General features: G+C 39.7%; 1 protein-coding gene across 1 annotated transcript; it reads right to left on the reverse strand.

Moving 5' to 3' along the window:
* Positions 1–1,707: 1,707 nt before the first annotated feature.
* On the reverse strand, positions 1,708–16,047 carry LOC147603283 (glucomannan 4-beta-mannosyltransferase 9-like). Its single transcript, XM_086796566.1, has 9 exons — positions 14,602–16,047; positions 14,417–14,515; positions 13,956–14,208; positions 9,071–9,181; positions 8,462–8,598; positions 8,230–8,343; positions 7,815–8,014; positions 7,488–7,679; positions 1,708–2,104 (listed from the first exon to the last, which is right to left on the reverse strand). Exons 1-9 carry the CDS (start codon positions 14,941–14,943, stop codon positions 1,945–1,947), a joined length of 1,608 nt encoding a protein of 535 aa, XP_086652692.1. The 5' UTR covers positions 14,944–16,047; the 3' UTR covers positions 1,708–1,944.
* Positions 16,048–19,593: the final 3,546 nt, after the last annotated feature.

The raw sequence follows: 19,593 nt of genomic DNA on the forward strand, positions 1-19,593 counted from the left end.
GCGGTTGGCTAACCCATGGGACTGGATGGGGTTAGGCTGGACTGATGGATCCGTAAATCGAGACTCAATTTCTGTTATTACGATAGATAAAGTAAATCCCGGATAGTAATTGTTCTATGGATAGGAATCAACGGCTGTGCCTCCTTGATGGGAAAAAAAATTATTGATCCCAATGATCCAAGTGCAAGTTTCTTCCTTGATCTGACCGAGTATCTTTATAGGTGCAATCGGATCAGCTTGATCAGTAATGGTCTTGACTACGTTAGAGTAAAAAATTATCCTGGTGAAATCGCTCGTGCTTTTCGGGTAAGGAAAGTTTTTCCCAGTCCGATTTTGAAAAAACCGACGGATTAGTCTCTTGTCCGGATATCTATGGACGAGGCCCCGAATGTGGGACCCCTGTCCCGCGCGAGAAGTGTTACTTCCGCTGCTAGTACTCGAATCCGTTGCTCGATGGGAACAGGGGGATGATCTCACAGATGTGACAAAGCTGATGCACAAATGTATGTACATGTGTTGGTCTGTATACTATGTGAATAAGCTGAATAAGGATGAGATGATTCAAATAACTCAAGCATTGCAAGTTGGCATTGCTTGACCCCTATACCTCCTTGGGTGACTTTCATATATACTAGGTAAATCCTAACATGCTCTCTTTATGTTTCAAGGTGTTACAAGATTATATCTTAAGCCAAAAGCTATAAAGTTCGGATCAAAGACTAAAAGGTGATACCTCAAAGAGAAGTAGATTGTGCACTTATGTGGCCTTCATTGAGAACCCTACTGGAACCAAACCACTAGTGAAAATATGGACCAAGAAAGGAGATGCCTTGGAGAAACAATCTTCTAAAGGTTGCACAACTAAAGCTATGATTGAGGCATGTATTCAACTAGGTTACCAAATTTCATAGGAAGTCTTCTTTAGTGATAGAAGATGACATATGGTCTTTAATATGTGGTTTGCTCAACATGGAGATACAAAAAAAATGAGTTTTTTTTAGAACTAGGTCTGAATGTAAAGATGTAAAGCTGTTTCACCCACATTTAACTCCGCTCTTTTCAACAATTGCTATGGAATATCCGCTCTTTTCAACAATTGCTTCAAATATACGTAGGTCATGCGTATTTTAAACAAACAAAAAAATGCTTTACTTTTTATTTTTTTTAAAAACCTTCAGTATTAAATTTTTTGAAAGTTCTTGCATGTGGATCCTCCTCTGTCTCTTTCTCTCTCCCCGCGGGTGGCACACTTCTCTCTTTGACAATCTCTCTCTAGTGTGTCGATGTGGACAACACACACTCTCTCTCTCTCTCTCTCTCCCTCCATGTGCAATACACCAGGTGTAAACTCTACGCATAAGAATACAAAGGAGATACAAATAAGAGTACGCTTAGAGTTGCGATACCAATGGAAATAAGATAATAGAAGAAGACGAAGATGACCTCCCTCGCCCAAGTAGGGGAGGGGCATTTTCTTTTTTTTAGTGGCATTTTTTTGGAAAGTGTGAATAGCCCAAGCCTCTTGTAAAACATTTTTGGTGCCCAATTTGGGGTGGAGAGCTTCTGTGGAGAATATAATGTGTGTATAGGTTATTATCATTAACTATACAACAACGTGGTAGTGTGTACAGGCTATGATCATAAACTATACAACAACGTGGTAACATTCAAAGCTTCAAAGATGGAAGCCGTGGAGACACACCCCACTAAAATTATGATCTTATTTTGTAGATTCTGATCACAAAGCTTTTACATGTGGGGGGGGCCTTATTCTACAAAATTCTACCATAGTGTATACACCTCTTTGAGCTGTGCAGAGCTCCTTCTACCTTCCATTTTTTCTAAAAATGAATTGCTGCACAAAATGCTAAACGAATCACTCGAAAAATCACATGAGAAGTGCAGTTGTCTTTGTTAACAGTGGGATTTTTAATTTTTTTATTTTTAGGTTGGAACAAATGTGCCAATATAACCAAAACCCATGATAAAAAATGCAGCTGCTTGCAAGAATAGATAGATGTAGAAATGATTGTGACCAAAGCTGAAGTCGTATACTGCACAAAAGAAGATGTAGAGGCCGGCTAGGAGCTCAAGTATATGCATCCTGCACACATAATGTAGATTGCAATTAGCATTAACTCAGTTGTAAACCATATAATTAGTGCAACGCTCACACCACAGCAAGCAAATTACTTGAATAGAATTCGTCAGATATTAAAAATGAGTTACAGATGGCATCTTCTTGGAAAAAAAAATCTGAAAATAGTAATTAACCCAAGATGATAATTAGGTATTGGATTATATCCAATAGCTGCCCAACAACTATTTTTGTTTTCTCTTTTAAGGATGAAGATATGGCCCTTAACATCCTGATGCTGGGAAATGGATGATTAGAACCCTCCTCCGGCACTTCTCCCCTAATGGTCCCAAACCTTCCAAATACCCATAGTAGAAACCCTTGGCAAACTCCAAAGTCAAAGACCTAATCTTGATCTCAATCCGAGGTCTCATCCCCAGGCTTTGATAGAAGTGGACCTTATAAGGACCTCCCCCAGGAAATTCTGACAGATCTAGGCAGAGATTTTAGTATTAATCAGCCTATCACCTATAAGAACCTGCCTAATGCCTGCTTTCCTTGTAATAAACAAGGTCATTTTATCAGAAATTGTCCTCTCAGACTGACCCCCAAATCCCCCCCCCCCCCCTCCCCGGCACGTTCCTAGGAACTCTCGCTCTCCCCTAACAGAGGATGAGGGTTTCCAACCTGTTAATAGGAGAGGCAGGGGTTTCAGACAAGTCCCGTTCAAACCCCAGGCCAGAGGAAGGAATCAAAATACGTTCACTCCCCTGCTTGTGGATGCGGCTGATCTTTCTCAGCTTCCAAAAGACGATGGCGAATCCTGAAAGGATGAGGAGTTCGTCCAAGACTCCCAACATAACAATACCATGAACATACTTGAGAGGGAAATTGATAGAATGGATTTTAGTGCAGACTCCCCCTTAGCACTCTTAACCCCGGAGGAAGGGAGACTACCAAGCTCCTCAAACAACGAAAGGACGACAATGGGATAGATGTTATCTCAGTGGTTCCCTTGCTAAGGACTTCAGTAACTCCCAAATTAGAGTCCTCAACTCAACCCACATATCTGACCACAAACCACTTCTCATATCCATTCTAAAAGTAGGAAACTAGGTCAAAGCTGGGTCGCTGACCTGTCCCTGTTTTATCTCCTATTGTGTAAGAGAAAATCCAAACAATTTTCTTAAGGGCATTTCATTCCCTGTAACCACCTACTCGAGCCTGGTCTCAAGCAATCAGGCAAACCCAGCAGTTTCTAAGACAGGTAAGAATCGAAGGGACATTCATAGGACTGCCAGGAAGAAGGCCAAACTCAGACAACTAGAATTGCTTTAGAAAGAGGTCACTGAAGGGAAGTTGTACTGCCAAGAACAGTATCTTGGTGCAAAGGCTGACCAGAGAAGAGAGTAGGACACTGAAAACGCACAGAATCAACTCTTTCTGAGAGAATGGTGGGCAGGGAAGGGGTCATACCAACTAAAAACCTTCAAGTGCCTTAAAAAGAAAAAGGAAAAAGACACTATCCCCATGCTGAGGGACATCCATGGGATCCTGGCCATGTCAACAGAGGAAGATCTAGCAATAGTTCACTCTCATTATCAGAACATTTTCAGCTCCCCACCTCTTAGATCTGTTGCAAAACAGAAAGCTTGTGCTAAAATTGCTAGGTGTCAGAACAGAAACAGTTCCCCCCTCTTCGGGGCCAATGCTTGAAAGGGATCTGCCTGAGTAGGTATTAGGGATAGCTATAGATTCCCTCAAAAATGCAAGGGTCCTGGACTGGATGGCTTGCATAGTGAATTTTTCAAATGCTATAAGAAAATCTTGATCCCCTACCTAATTCTCCTTTGGAAAGAATCCCTCTCCTTTGGTGCCCTCCCCCGCCAAATCAATGAGGGTGTGATCAAGCTAATCCACAAAAGAGGGCCTAAAGAGGAAATCAACAATTGGAGTGCTCTCAACTGCATATAAAATCTTTGCAAAAGCCCTCTCATTTTGTCTCACTAACACCCTTAATAGAAGTGAACAAAAAGGTTTTGTCAAGGGAAGATACATTCTGAATGCCATTATTGCTCTTTGGGAAGGGTTTGAATATGCTCAGAGTTCTAACCAAGACTTCATCTTCTTCAAAATTTACTTTGATAAAGCTTATGATAGACTGGAATGGGATTTTATACTGCAATCTCTTCAAGATATGGGTTGAGAATGCAATACAGGGTCAAAGGCTGAGAGGGATCAATCTCCTTGGGATCCGAAAGCAACTATGCCTTCAACAGTTTGCAGATGACACAAATAGTTTGATTCATAATGACCCCCAATCTATCCGGTCATTCTAGGACTGCCTCCAGACATTCTACCTCGCTTCTAGGTCCCTCGTCAATCACTCCAAAACAAGTATCACAACTTTTACTCGAGGGCCTGATCAATGGCTTCTTGATCAAGGATCAAGGAAGCCAGACTATCCTTGATGACAGAATTTTCAGACTACTAGAGATTCCAATGGGCTTTGGAGTCAGTATGCATCAAAGATGGCTCTGCATCATGGTAAAGGTAAAAATGCATTTTGCCAAATGGAAAGATCTGCAAAACATTCTAGTCTACAGGATTGTGAAGCATATCTTAATCCCTACTACCATCTTTTTCTCCTGTTGGGGACCTTCCCTGACTGAGATTAAGCCCCTGAAGTCTATGCACAGAAACTTCCTTTGGGGAGGTGATGTAGATACCTTCAGAATGCCCAAAGTTGCATGGAAATACTGTACGCTACCTAAGGAAGAAGGTGGGCTGGGGATCCCACATATGAGTGAACTTGTTGATAGAATGGCTAGTAATGGGTGGTCAGAAGCTTACTCAACCCTAATGAAGATTGGGCCCAACTCATTCACATGGATTCCACCCTATTTGCCGTTCAGGGGTTACAGAGATGGAAGAATCTTCCTCCTCTTGTCTTGTTTTTCAGTAAGATCCAAATCAAACCTAAGGGTAGCATGCTCATCAAAAGAATGTGGTCCTCATAGAACAAACTCAAGGAGAATATTACCCTCAATGACTCCATATGGTTCTCCATTGTTTGTCAAAACTACATCCCTCAGCCATTGTACAGGTCTACACACAAGCTCTCAAAGAAAGGTCTTACAACTTGGGGAGATGTGTGGAACTTCAAAACCAAAGGATGTCATCCAGAACTGAACTCGAGGAAACTTACAAGCTTACAGAGGATGACCTCAATCTTCTGACACAAAGGATGTCTATTTGGCAGAATCAAGAAGAACAGTTTATCCACCTAAAAGGTCCCTTACTTCCCAAAATGTTTGTCTAGTCTAGGAAGGGCAGTCTCCTACCGATCCCTCGCTTCGTTAATGTTGAGCCTCTCCTTTACATCATACTCTGAATAAAAGGTGGAATCTCAATTGGAATGAGAGCCAATGGGAATACATATACCTAGATGAATCGAGGAACATGCCCAAATTCACCTTACCTCATGATAGTCATCCAATCTAGACAATAAACCATCAACTCCATCTTGCATAGTATGGACTGGATACTACGACATCCCCACTAACGTCATCAGTGCCCAATAGTGGGTGCAAAACTTGGTATCAATATATGCTCCCACACACCCCCCCCCAAGCGCGCACGCGCGCGCGCACACACACACACATAAGAGCATACATTCATACAAAGGTCTGTGTATTGGGTTTCTGTCAGAGCTCCAAAGATACAGGGCAGACTCAGCCATAATGAAGCCTAGCACTAAGGATCATAACAAATAGAAAGAAGAATTAACACAATATCAACTGTTTGCAAATTGGACAAAAACTTCACAATGTGAAATTTGAACGTCCGCTAATACAGCATAAAGATATTATACCTATATGAATCCAAGAACATGCCCAAATTCACCAATGGGAATACAGATTTACTAACGTTTGGTCCAAATTCATACCACAAAAAAATTCTTGCTTAACGTGGCTCATTCTATGTCGCGCTATGGAGCAATGCTCGTGTAGGTAAAATAGGATTAGGCACTACTCTACTCAAGATGTAACCGTGCCAATGAAACTATCCCCCATCTCTTCATGTCTTACGCGAGAGTCAAGACAACTCTGAAACTCGTATGTCTCCCTCAATCACCTCCATGATCTTAGTTGGAAAGAGATTTTACTAGGTAAAGCCGATTTTACTAGGTGAATATTTGCATTTTTATGGAATGTATGAATTGGTAGAAATTTGCATGTTTTTTAGAATAAGCAATTTGACATTGTGCAGGGTCTCGGAAACTCTTTGGTTCTACATATTTTAAGTACCTTGAGGGATACCAAGGACCTACTATATGTTGAGATTAAAAAACTCAAAGACATTCTAATGGCAAGAATGGATGCAAACATGGTGAATCTCCTTGATGAAGTGAGAGATGCAAAAATCTAGTTAGAATACGAGAAAAGAGCAACAATAGTTGCCTCTCTTAGGGATGAGGAATTGATGCATTACATTACGGACGTTGCTGAGGTCCAAGCTACCCTTTAGAGTGGTCTTTTGTTTGTTTGTTGGACTTAAGCTTCTTCAGATAAAAAGCTTTTTGTAATAAGCTCTTCCTAGCTTCTTTTTATTTCTAATACATACTTCAAGTTCTTCTCAAAAAAAAAATGGAGAGTGACCCAAAATTAAATAGTGAAAAATGTCCCCAGAAAAGCTTTAAATAAATCTCAAGAAGATAATCAAGCCAAAAAAAAGTGAGGATGTTTATTTAAAAAAACTTAAAATTTTGAAATAATTAAAACCACATCAAAGGTAGCAAATAACAAAATTGGAAAGTGATAAAATATTAAATAGTGAAAATGCCCCCATAATATTTTTACATATATCTCAAGAAGATAATTAAGCCGAAGAAAAAATATTTTTTAAAAAACTTAAAATTTTGAATTAATTAAAACTGCATCAAAGCTAGCAAATTGCAAAATTGGAGAGTGATAAAAAATTAAATAGTGAAAAATGCCCCCGAAAAAATCTTAAATATATCTCAAGAAGATTATTAAGCCAAGAAAAAAGTGAAAAAAACCTAAAAATTGGAAATAATTAAAACCGCATCAAAGCTAGCAAATTACATGACTAAAAAAGAGGTCAAAAAGACGGCCCTCAAAAAAGGCCGGAAATAAATCTCAAAAAAACAAATAAGCCAAAGGAAGGAAATTCGAAATCAATTTTTAAAAACTGAGATTATAAAATTAGAAATTAAAATGGATGAAAATTAAAGAGATCGGACAAAAAGGAGTGAATTGGCGTCCCCCCCCAAAAAAAAAAAACAGTTCAAAAAAATATGATTGGGAATTTTTTGATTTTTTTAAAGATCCAAAAACTGAAGCAATTGAATCGAATAAAATAAAATGGTTGAATCTAATCTTGTTACCTCTCACCGAACTTCATTCTGGATCTTTTGCCGAGCTTTCCGAGCCTGCTTTTCAAGGCATCACCAAGTTTCTCTGTGACAATCCACTCGTTCACTCTCTGGAGGTCAAAAAGCCCCACAAAGGTTGCTTTTGTGCGGTGCAGAGACATCACATTCTCAAAAAGGATCCAGAACACTAGCAAGTGCAGGGATCTGCATGGCCAAAACAAGAAATAATAATAATAATAATAATCAGTTTTAAAAAAAATCAAGCAAAAATCCGAAATTTTAAAAAATAAAAAGATAAAAAATCAAGCAAAAATCGGAAAATTAAGGTGAGAAAAATACCTGAGAGTACACAGGGCGTTGAGAAGGGTGATGGCAGAGGGCATGTAAATGGCCCCCCATCTGGGCAGGTGCACTTCTGGAACCAGCACAGTGGTGGGTATCACCATGCAGTAGAACACGAAGGTCACAATGTGGGCTACAATTTTCCGAACCAGGAAAAATGCATAAATTATATGAAATTTCTTCCAAATTACCACTTTCTGCAAAAAAAAAAAAAAAATTAAAAAAGATTAACAGCCCATTTCTCGAATTGATGTTTAACAAAATACACCTCTAAACCTTCTCCAAAAAGGGAAAGAATATTATAATACCTTTAGTGATAATCAGATTGACATTATTGAAATAATACTTTGAGTAGTAATCAAATTGACATTATTGAAACTCTTTAGCTGATTATTATTGACTTATCTATCACCTTATTGTTGATTATGTCTGGTAGAATCTTCCTAAACAAGCTGGCCGGCCCACACGACCAGCGATGTTGCTGATACCTGAAGGCTTTGAAGGTACTGGGAAGCTCGTTCTTCACCTGCAGACAATTACTTGCTGGTCACGCCAAGTAGACTGCCGGCGATTTCAGCCGCTTAATCTTGGATTCATAAATGAAGGGTATTCTAATGAATTTGCGATTAATCCATAAAATTCACCGAAAGATCATTGATGTAGACGAACTTCCAGCCCTTCAGACTGGCACGCACAGCTAAGTCCATGTCTTCAACGGTGGTTCTATCTTTCCAGCCACCAGCTTCGTTAATGGCACTAATGCGCCACACGCCAGCTGTGCCTGATCAACCACCAAACACCCCCCCCCCAAAAAAAAAGGTGAAAAAACACAAGGATTAGCAACGTAATTAAGGGGTGAAAGCATGCTAAGAAAACCACTTTTTCAATTATTGCTCATAAAACGTAAATTTATAAATTTTTCCAATATATATTTGGTATTTTGGCAAAATTTTCTAAATAAATATATTATTTACCTAAAACCACCTTAAATACGAAAATTATTAAAAAGATAAAATCTATATATATTCATAAGTATATATTTTCCTTTCTAAAACCACAGATGTATTGAGTGTGATATTTTAGGATAGGTTGTGTTTAAGTGCCCACTTTTTAACCTCCCTAAACTCTTTTGAAGTTAACCTTAATGTGATTAAGTTCGTGTGATTTATGCAGAGATGTAATTAAGCTCTCTATTTATTTGAAATTACTTGATATCATAAATAATAAAAAAGTGTGCCCATGTGGGCACGCACCGTTGAAGCCAAAGAAGGCGTAGGTGGAGGAGCCCACTTCTTGCTCTACTGAGAAATGATAGTGCAAGGACATCTCTTGCATCCTTGTCATCAAACACTCGTCAGAATTCACTGCCAAGCAACAACCAAACCCAAAAGAGGAAAGTTAGCAGCCCACCCACCATGAAGCCAAGCAACAACCAAACACCCAAAAAAGGAAAGTTGGCACCCCACCCACCATGAAGCCAATGAGAGCTCAGAAGAAGCAATGGCCACTTTACTAACTTTACATTGTGTATTCATACACCATTTCTACAGAAGCTACAACCCACAACCACACAATAAATAAGAAACAAGTCTCAAAGGACAACCCTTGTACATAATTTGAACCTTTACACATAATTGTACCATGAGGAGGGGGGTGTTTTTTCTTTTAACAATTGGGGAGAGATCTCCCCTACCCATGCCTCATGGGCAAAAGTGCCCCCTTGCCCATCCTCGTTTTCAATTGACATGCATCATGGCCAAGGGATAAGGCTGTGAACCGCCTATGGAGGGCTTACACATGTATCCTGAGTCCTGACCCCAAAATCCACCGACGGCATGGGGGGAACTCCTCACCCACACCTTATGGACAAAAGTCGCCCATATCCATAGCTTGTTCATGTGAAATACTCACCACCAACCCAAAAGAAGCAGGGTAGTGTGTAAACCGGGAACCCCCTATAACAAGGGGAGCCACCTTAAACCTTATCACTCTCATTTTGCCAAACCTACATTTAATATCCAATATGCCAAAAGTATGTGTATGATATATACGATCTATATAAAAAGAGAAATCATATCCTCATCCATGAGTTCAAAATTAAAAAAACTATTCCAAAGTGCTCTTTCACCTTTCCCCCACTTCATTACTAAGAGAGGAAAAACCACACTAGGTATCCTTTTTTGGACAATCACATAATTGAACATACTGGAGAAGCACTCCATCGAATCATAGATGCACTTTGCGAACAATCACAAAATGAAACATACTAGGGAGGCACTTCACCCCATGTTTTTTCTCCCTCGACACCTTCTTGAAACCTAAGAAGCCCAGGAAGGTTGATGAAGCTTAGAGGACCTCTATGCAAGACTAGGGCCATATTCACAATGAAGCCCGAGGGGCGACACTACATGTCATTTCAAAGGCTCGTGCTATGGTCAACAATGGACACTCCAAAGAAAGTTTGACACATGTGATCATAACACCCAATACATGATATCATGCATAAATACTAAATAAAAGTAAACATGCATGATCATTCATGGTTGACATCCAATGTATGGGTGTTGACAATTATCAAACATAAGTTCATATAATTTCCCTTTCACAAAGGGAAAGGGTGTCCTACTTGCGTCCCATGTTGCTTAAAGTGAGGCACGAGTATATATATATATATATATATATATATATATATATATATATACTCAGTATATATATATATATATATATACTCAGTATATATATATATATATATATACTGAGTATATATATATATATATATATACTGAGTATATATATATATATATATATACTGAGTATATATATATATATATATATATATATATATATATATATATATATATATATATATATATATATATATATATATATATATATGAGTATATATATATATATACTCATATATATATATTAAGGTAATTAATATTATAACAAATAATTTTTTCCTAAATTACAAGTACGTCCTAGGGGGAAGGGGGTGAGCAAGGTGAGGATATTCCAATAGCAAGCATGCCCCCTACACTGGACAAAAAAATCGTCCCTTAGTAGAATTTTAACACGTCAAATTAAGAAAAACGGGCTGAAATTTTGCCTAGCCTTGAATTTAAAGATTCAAAATGGTCGCTCTCCCTACCAGTGTCAGAAAAAAATTGTCCTATAGCGGAATTGTTACGGCTCAAATTGAAAAAAAACAGTTGAAATTTTGCCTAGCCTTGAATTTAAAGATTAGGGCCATATTCAAGCCTGAGGGACAACACTACATGTCATTTCAAAGGCTCGTGCTATGGTCAACAATGGATACTCTATGCAAGACTAGGGCCATATTCACAATGAAGCCCGAGGGGCAACACTGCATGTCATTTCAAAGGCTCGTCTATGGTCAAGAATAGACACTCCAAAGAAAGTTTGACACATGAGATCATAACACCCAATACATGATATCATGCACAAATACTAAATAAAAGCAAACATGCATGATCATTCATGGTTGACATCCAATGTATGGGTGTTGACAATGGTCACACAAAAGTTCATATAATTTCTCTTTCGCAAAGGGAAAGGGTGTCCTACTTGGGTCCCTTTCATATCATGCTACTTAAAGTGAAGCACGAGTATAAATATATACTTTTTAAAGTAATTAATATTATAACTAATAATTTTCCTAAATTACATGTAGGTCCTAGGGGGAAGGGGGTGAGCAAGGTGAGGATATTCCAATAGCAAGCATGCCCCCTACACTAGACAAAAAAATCATTCTTTAGTACAATTTTCACTGGTCAAATTAATAAAAACGGGTTGACATTTTGCCTAGCCTTGAATTTAACGATTCAAAATGGTCGCTCTCCCTACCAATGTAGAAAAAAATTGTCCTATAATAAAATTTTCATGGCTCAAATTGAGAAAAAAAAACAATTGAAGTTTTGTCTAACTTTGAATTTAAAGATTCAAATTTTGGACATTTAAGTTTTAAAACATGTTAATCTATGCAGTTTCAAATGAAAATCTGTTGAGTTTGAAGGTCATCCTTTCTTTCACTACTTAGAAAAAAAAAAGTTTATTTCTAACACAGGATTCCCCGCGGGACAAAGCTTATATTCGTGGGCATATATTAGGGGTAAAGGTTTTTTTGAGTACCTCAACTTGTGCGGAAAATGTTTTATTTTTCAAACAACTGGCAACGACTGCTGCAGTGTTCACGAACAGGTGTATTTTTTACCAGCAAAAATTTAAAAATCCCGACCAAATTCTGGGCTTGCCTTGAAGAAAACCGGTCAATTTTTATGAATTTTAATTATAAAACGGGAAAATTCCTGAGCCTTTTCCTTTTTCCCATTGGCAGGGAAAAATGTCGTGGGCGGCAGTCGGTGGAAGGTTGCGAGAAAGTTGCAAATTGTAATTCGAAGGTCCCACTAAAGGCACCCCTTGGAAACGCCCATGTGTCACATTGCCGAATCAATGAGCACGCAGGGAAGGCTTGTACGTATGACACGTGTCAAAACAAAAAATGTCGGTGCACTGACTGGAGAGCTCAGTTAAGTGCACTGAGCGGGCAGGGGTGGTGGGGTCTACGTGTGGGACCCAGGTTTGCAAATTGCATTTTCGTAGATTTATTGCTGAGACGTCAATTCTATCTTGACAGGAAAAAAGCGTGGGTGAAACTAAAAGCTTTCCCCAGGACTTTCTACGATCCAGCAAATCTCTGTCTTTACTCTCCAGAAACACTACGTGGTAGGTACTAAAGCTACTCTTGAGGACGCCTCCACACGTGACCGCGGACAGGTGTATTTTGGGGACTGACCAGTGAATCGTCATGCCCATCCAGTGTTTTTTCGAACTTCCTTTTCTTTTATTGTTGTTTAGAAGAATAAGATAAATCGGAAATTTGAAGAGAGTTGGCTAGAAAATTTTGCTTTTTTTTTATTTGGCCGAAAATTTTGACGTACACTACTCACACACTAGATGCCATGGCTCTCACATGGGAGATTTGAAGATGCTAGATGCCATAGCTCGCACATGGGAGATTTGAACCCATCACTTAGGGAATCTCAAACTCCTTCCTTATGACTTCACTAACGCGCACTTCACATCACATGTTAGTGTAATGGTAAGGAAAACACTCGAAAATCCCAAAGTAAGTCTTCCTTGTCCAAGTGATAGCGTATATATATGTGCACCGGTTCAATTCTTTGATGAGAATTTCTCACCAACCTATTTTTTACTTTCATCGTAGGGTTTTACCTATTTCTTGAACATTGCAGCTTGCACTCTGTACTACCCACGGCTAGGCAAAAGCATTTTTTAAAACCGGTCAAAGTAAGGACATACTTAGATTAAACTAACCAATTTTTTAGGTTAAATTTATGTCTTTTGTCGGTATTTTAACTAAAAACTAGTAAATTTGAGGGAAAAAAATAGGGCTTCGTATATTTTTAAGCACTTGGCCAAGGAGAGAGAGAGGTGATTGGGCATCCGTCCAGGCGGTAAGGCTCGCTACGATTCTATCTTTGCTTGGAGGGGCCATTTGAAGCTTCAAAAACAAAACTATAGACTTTCAATGGAAATATAGAAGAAATAATCTACCACGAGTTTTTTTTTTCTAAGGCCCTTTTGAATATATTAAAGCAAAAGGTCAAGTTGAAGGTTCGGGGAAAAAGGCCTTCAGATTTAATCCTTGCAAGCATTAGCCCTCCCATTTATTTTATTATCCTATACAAAGGTGGGCTGTCAAAATGATAAGAAATTTGAGGTATCAGCTCAAAATAAAGGCTACTCTCGGCGACAGCTCCCACAAAGAAATGCAAAGATCGTATTTACTTTAAAGTGTAATTCTTCATACGAAATGGTACTGTTCTATCAGTTAATTAATTAATCAGCAGTTCAGTCCACCATGTAAGCCAATCTCAAAAAGAAAACACCAATACAGCAAATAGTTTCTTAAAAAAACCTGAAAAAAAATACCATTGCAGGCAAGAAAAACAGTTTTGCAATAACCTATTACAAGGCGTTATTCTTCGCATTTTTCCTTCCCAAAATAAAAACCAGAAAAAGCAAAGCACCATTACAGCAGGGTAGTTAAGAAAACAAGGAAAGTATATATTTGGAGTTGGCAGGGAGGTTTACCGAACTTCCATCTCGCCTGCACCAGCGCTATCTCAGGATTGTACATGAGGAAGGGTATCGTGCGCCACAAGAACTCTGGGTCAGGCTGGAAATCCGCATCGAAGATGGCCACATAGTCGCACTCCTTCACGTACCCATGCCTCATCCCCTCCTTCAATGCCCCTGCCTTGTACCCACTCCTATTATCCCTAATCTCATACTTAATGTTAATCCCCTTGCTCGCCCACTTCTGACACTCCATCCGCACCATCTCCTGCTCAACAATTAGCACAGCATTAGTCCCAATCATAAGTTTTAAAGACCCCCCACATCCCACAATCACACTGACTAACTCTTCAACTAAATCGGCGATTGGCAAAGCTTGAACCCACCAGCACAAGTTACACAACCAGATTGAAACTCCACTAATTGCCCTAATATATCCAAGCAACAAGGATTAAAAGCAAGTGGGTACAATGCACCTTAATGGTGGAATCAGTAGAATCGTCTAGAACCTGCACTATAATCCTATCCGAAGGCCACGAGAGACCACAGGCAGCTCCAATGGAGAGCTGGTAAACCTGCATTTCCGATCAGAAGCTTCAGATTAAGCATGCAATCTCTATGAAAAAGTTCACGCTTCATCAAATTGTGAAGGGAAATGTACCTCTCTTTCGTTGTACATTGGTATCTGGACGAGGACCTTAGGGTAAGCAGAGTTGGCCAGCTCCACATCGTCCTTGATGGACTCCCACTTGTAACGCTTCTCGGGTTTTCTCCTAAACAGCTTCACGAGCACAATCACACAGCACATGTAGACCCTCTCCACAAACATCATTACCACCATAATGAGGCACACATTGACGGCCATCTGCAGGAGGGGGGCCACAATGGGCGCCCGGATCTGTAACCACAAATCCACTAGCTGCCCAATCATGCTGTTGTCCAGCTCCGTTTGGCTGGTCTCTAGCTTTGATGACACCATTAAGCTTCCTGAAGAGCGACCCATGCTGCTTTTTCGGCTTTGTTTAGCTCAACCGTAGGCTCAATATGCAGCCTGAAATGCCCTCTCTTTAGAGTCTACCTTCCTTCTTCCTCCTCAGATGCTTGCTATTGAAGAGATAACAGCCTTTGGCAGAGCAACGGTTGCCTTCTGCATTAAGAAAAGTGATGGTGCTCACATGGAGGAGTGGTGGATATTGCTGATGATTGAAGCAACCCCTTTGGAAAGCTCATGAATACTAGAAATCAAGAGAAACGATCTTGGCCTTTTCATCAAAAGCAATACAAATGATGGAGGGAGAAGGCCTTTGATAAAAAGGGTGCAGAAGCAGAACCTTGAGAGGGCCTGTAAAAAGCACGATGGAAAGCAAGGGCTTCTAGGGGGGGGCTTTCAAGGTCCCCTTCTTGAAGGCCCTGCGGCAATGGGAGAGGATACTTTTATGACTTGGGCTTCCAATATAATGGCAAGTTGAGGGGAGAGCAGGCACGTTGTTTGCAAGTCTCTATCACCACAAGAGGCTTGGTAGTCTAATGGCAACTCTCCACAGGTGTTGCAATGTCCCCTTCTCCTGCTAGCGTGTAAGCAGAGAACCCCTCACTACAAGCTTTCAGGGCCCCTCTGAAGAGCCCAAATGCCCTTTATTTGTTTAATGCTACGCTTAACCGTTCTGTGCTACACTAAGCTACATAAATCAAACCACCTCTCCCTCTCTCTCTCTCTCTCTCTCTCTCCGTGACTAGTTCTAACCAGCACATAGCCGCCACCTTGGGACCCACATAGAGAGAGAAAGCACTTTGAAAATTATAATGTACAGGACCTTAGGTTAAAAGAAAAGCAGGGGAGTGAAGGCTTCCATGATGTTGCTCAGGGTTGAAATCCAGTAGACTGCGGAGCTTTTGGGTTGGAATATGGAACCCTTCCGTGAGATGATTTTTGTGATGAAGAAGACGACGGAGGAGAAAAGTGTAGCGGGAGTGGGTGAGGTGAGACTCCATGTGAGGCAACAAGCTTCATGGGAGCCAAAAGCGTTCATGCACAATACAGCTTTGCGGCAAAAGAGATGCGTAGAGAGAGAGAAGCAATAAAACATTTCAAAATTTTATCTACGATGGGGAATTATTTTTTATGTTGAAAATTTTTAGTATATGTGTGTGCCCCCAGCAACCCTGGCACCGACCAATACACTATCTAATTAACAAATTGTGTGTATTGGCTGCTTAATACAAGAATTACCTATTATTATTTAAGTGCGTCTTTTGGGGGGGTTTTACACAATGGTCGGGTGTGCGCCACAATGGTGGGTCCCATGGGGTACGTGTACTAATCCAAATTGTGTGTATTGGTTGCTTAATACATGAATTACCTATTATGTGTCTCTTTTCAAGGGGGGTTCACACAGTGGTCGCGTGCACATATTTTCGACCACTAGTTGTCGGGTCCCATCTTGGCAACGACTAAAACACGATCTAATTAGAGCCCCGACCCACGCTACCCCCACAGATATAGGGGGCTTCTTAAGTCGTATCGTTCATCTTCAAGCTCGACACCCCCACATACATAGCGGGCTGACTAGCATCAACAAGTGAGTGAGAGAGAGTTAGAGAGAGAGCAAGAGAGATGGAGGTTTCTCCTACATCAATCGCATGTTTGTGTTTTCATGACTGGCTCGCTGGTTGCAACAACAGGTGAGAGGATCCAAAATACCCGTATTTTGGTGGAATCTGAAGCTTTCAACATGTCTTCACTAGCCGTGCTACTTTTTAGCTAGTCGCCGCCGTCGCATGTGTTCTGTGGGACTACTAGTCCACCCTCACTGCTACTGTTAGTATTGCATAGATCGGGGCTCTTAACAAATTGTGTATATTGGCTGCTTAGTACAAAAATTAACTATTATGTGTCTTTTCAGGGGGGGTTCACACAATGGTTGGGTGCGTGCATTTTCATGGGACCCACCACTGGTTGGTTCCATGGGGCATGCATACTAATCCAAAAGGGCCACCTAGTGGCCAACACCCCACTTGTCATACATTTATGAGGACAAAAGAAAGGGACCTGGCCAAAGTACCACATTAGCACAAGAGAGCACAAGTGAATTAGCACAAAACCTTTGTCTCACATAAGTGCTGAAAATTCTGCATTACAGATATCTCTATATACTATATAAAGGAAGAGTTTCAAAAGCTGCTACGTGATAGCATGGTAAGAATTTGGAGGTTCCGGCCGCAGTTTTAAGGTTTGAGGAAGGGTAGGCTCCTACCCGTCAAAGACGTGTGAGGTTACTCGTTACCATTAAAACCTCATAAGAACTAGCAAATTTTGAACCTTCAAACCTTTGAAGGTTTTTCGGACAATGGAGGGAAGGAGAGGGGGGAGACGGAGGCACTGTTCCAAGGCTACTAATGGTGGTTAGCGTAAGCGTGAACTAAATAAAAGGATCATGGCCGTGTGAACAGCCTCTCAATGTGTAAACTCGAACACACACTCCCCACCCCACATGTAACATACTCCACCAAAGAAAGTTTTAATTTAGTTTCTCTTCTTTCCTTGCCATTGGCCAATTCATGGCTTCTCTTTTTTTTTGGGGGGGGAGAGAACTTGAATTGAACACACACCCTAAAACTAGGTGCCTCAAAGATTCGTCCGAGGAGATTCGATCCCACGACCTCAGAGAGGCACTCGAAGAGTTCCACCATCACCGTTTTTTTTTGGGCAATTCATTGGCTTCTCGATGATGTGGAATTCATTGGCTTCTCGATGATGTGGAATGAAAGTTTTGACCCATGTGAGGTTTAATATAATTTTCTTTTATTTGATGGATGGTTTTCCCATAAATACATGAGTAGTAGTATCTACTCGTAAACCGCCCACCACCAACCCGCACAGTTTCCAAGCAAGAGCCGTTATTAGCTCCACCACGCGAAAAATGAATTTTTTTTGGTTCGGTTTGAAGCCAATCGTGTGATAAAATCAATTTATAGCTTAATTAACTCCAAATAGCTATTTTCCCCCTTTTAAAACTGCTTAATAAAAAGCAGGTGCCCAAGAGGTGCTAAAAGAAAAAAATCGGCATTTACCCTAGATTTAGAAATCCGGTTGCAAAATTGACCTTGCCTTTTACTCAAAGGATTTATTTTATTTATTATAAGATAGATGTAATCCTAGGAGGTAGCAATGATTTTTATTGAAAAACCAGCTGCTTTCAAGCAAGGATCATTTTTGATGGGCTAGATCGTCCTTCAAAATGACGGGTTTAGTAGAAATACTGCCCATTTTTTTCACAATTTACCTTATTTTTTTGATGGTCACTCTCAAGAACCAACCAACTCAAATTCACCAAGTATATCAATGTAAACATGCAAGATTAGCATGTAGTAGAATTCAAGGTTTAACGATCCTCTGTATTTTTTTATATTCCTATATCCAAGGTGGCTTATAGCTACGTGGGGACAATCTTCTGTGTGACAAACTTACCTATGCTTGTGCACTCTAGGAATTGGCTCTTTTACATACTGCAATGGTATTGAAGCTTTCAAACAATGAGAAGGAAAATCCATCTACTTATTCAATTCATTTTTTGCATGGAAGTTCACAAAACAAAATATGACGGGGAAATTTTTTCTTCCTTGAAATTCTCAAGCAATAACTCTTCATAGGGAACTTTTCTTCTTCAAATCACAAGCAACTTTTTTTCTTTGTACTTCGTAGTCAAAATCTTTTCGAGGGGATTCATTGGGGGACATTTCTCATCTTTGATTCATTCAATATATTTTTTCCCAAGAACCCCATAGTCTCATCCTCTTGAAATCCACAAGCAACAACTCTTCATTGGGAGCACTTCTTTTCTTTGAAGTTCATAGTCAAAAACTCTCTAGGTGGAATCCCTCTAGAATATTTTTCATCAAAGTATTTTCCAAGAACCAAAATATTGAAGCTTCCCTCCCCTCATATGCTAGTGTGTATGAGACCTAGAAGTCATAAGTTCGTCCCTCTAGAATATTTTTCATCAAAGTATTTTCCAAGAACCAAAATATTGAAGCTTCCCTCCCCTCATATGCTAGTGTGTATGAGACCTAGAAGTCATAAGTCAAAAACTCTCTAGGTGGAATCCCTCTAGAATATTTTTCATCAAAGTATTTTCCAAGAACCAAAATATTAAAGCTTCCCTCCCCTCATATGCTAGTGTGTATGAGACCTAGAAGTCATAAGTTCAAGTTTTAAAAACTTCTCTCTCTCTCTCTCTCTCTCTCTCTCTCTCTCTCTCTCTCTCTCTCTCTCTCTCTCTCTCTCTCTCTCTCTCTATTTCTTTGATTATAATGATTTTTCAAAATCACTATTTAACATGGTTAAATTAAGAAAACAAAGTTTAATTCAAAGCATTCAACTCTTCTACTTTGATCATACACTCTAGACATTTTATTGGGTTTACAAATTCATGTAAAATGTATGATGTCCATTCAGTTCTTCAAAAAAAAAAAAGCACTCCAAGATATTCTTTAGAAGTATACTAGCTCCTCATAAATGCAATGAAATTCATAGCTTGTGAATTGCACTCTCTCAAAAATTCATAGCTTGTGAATTGCACTCTCTTAAAAATTTAGTACCAATAGAAACATCATAAGATATGGATATTGCAATCCTCCCTAATTACTATCTATA

This window comes from Cibotium barometz, chromosome 64 (genome assembly GCF_041138505.1).
Source record: "Cibotium barometz isolate CiBa-2024 chromosome 64, ASM4113850v1, whole genome shotgun sequence".
Taxonomy (NCBI): domain Eukaryota; kingdom Viridiplantae; phylum Streptophyta; class Polypodiopsida; order Cyatheales; family Cibotiaceae; genus Cibotium; species Cibotium barometz.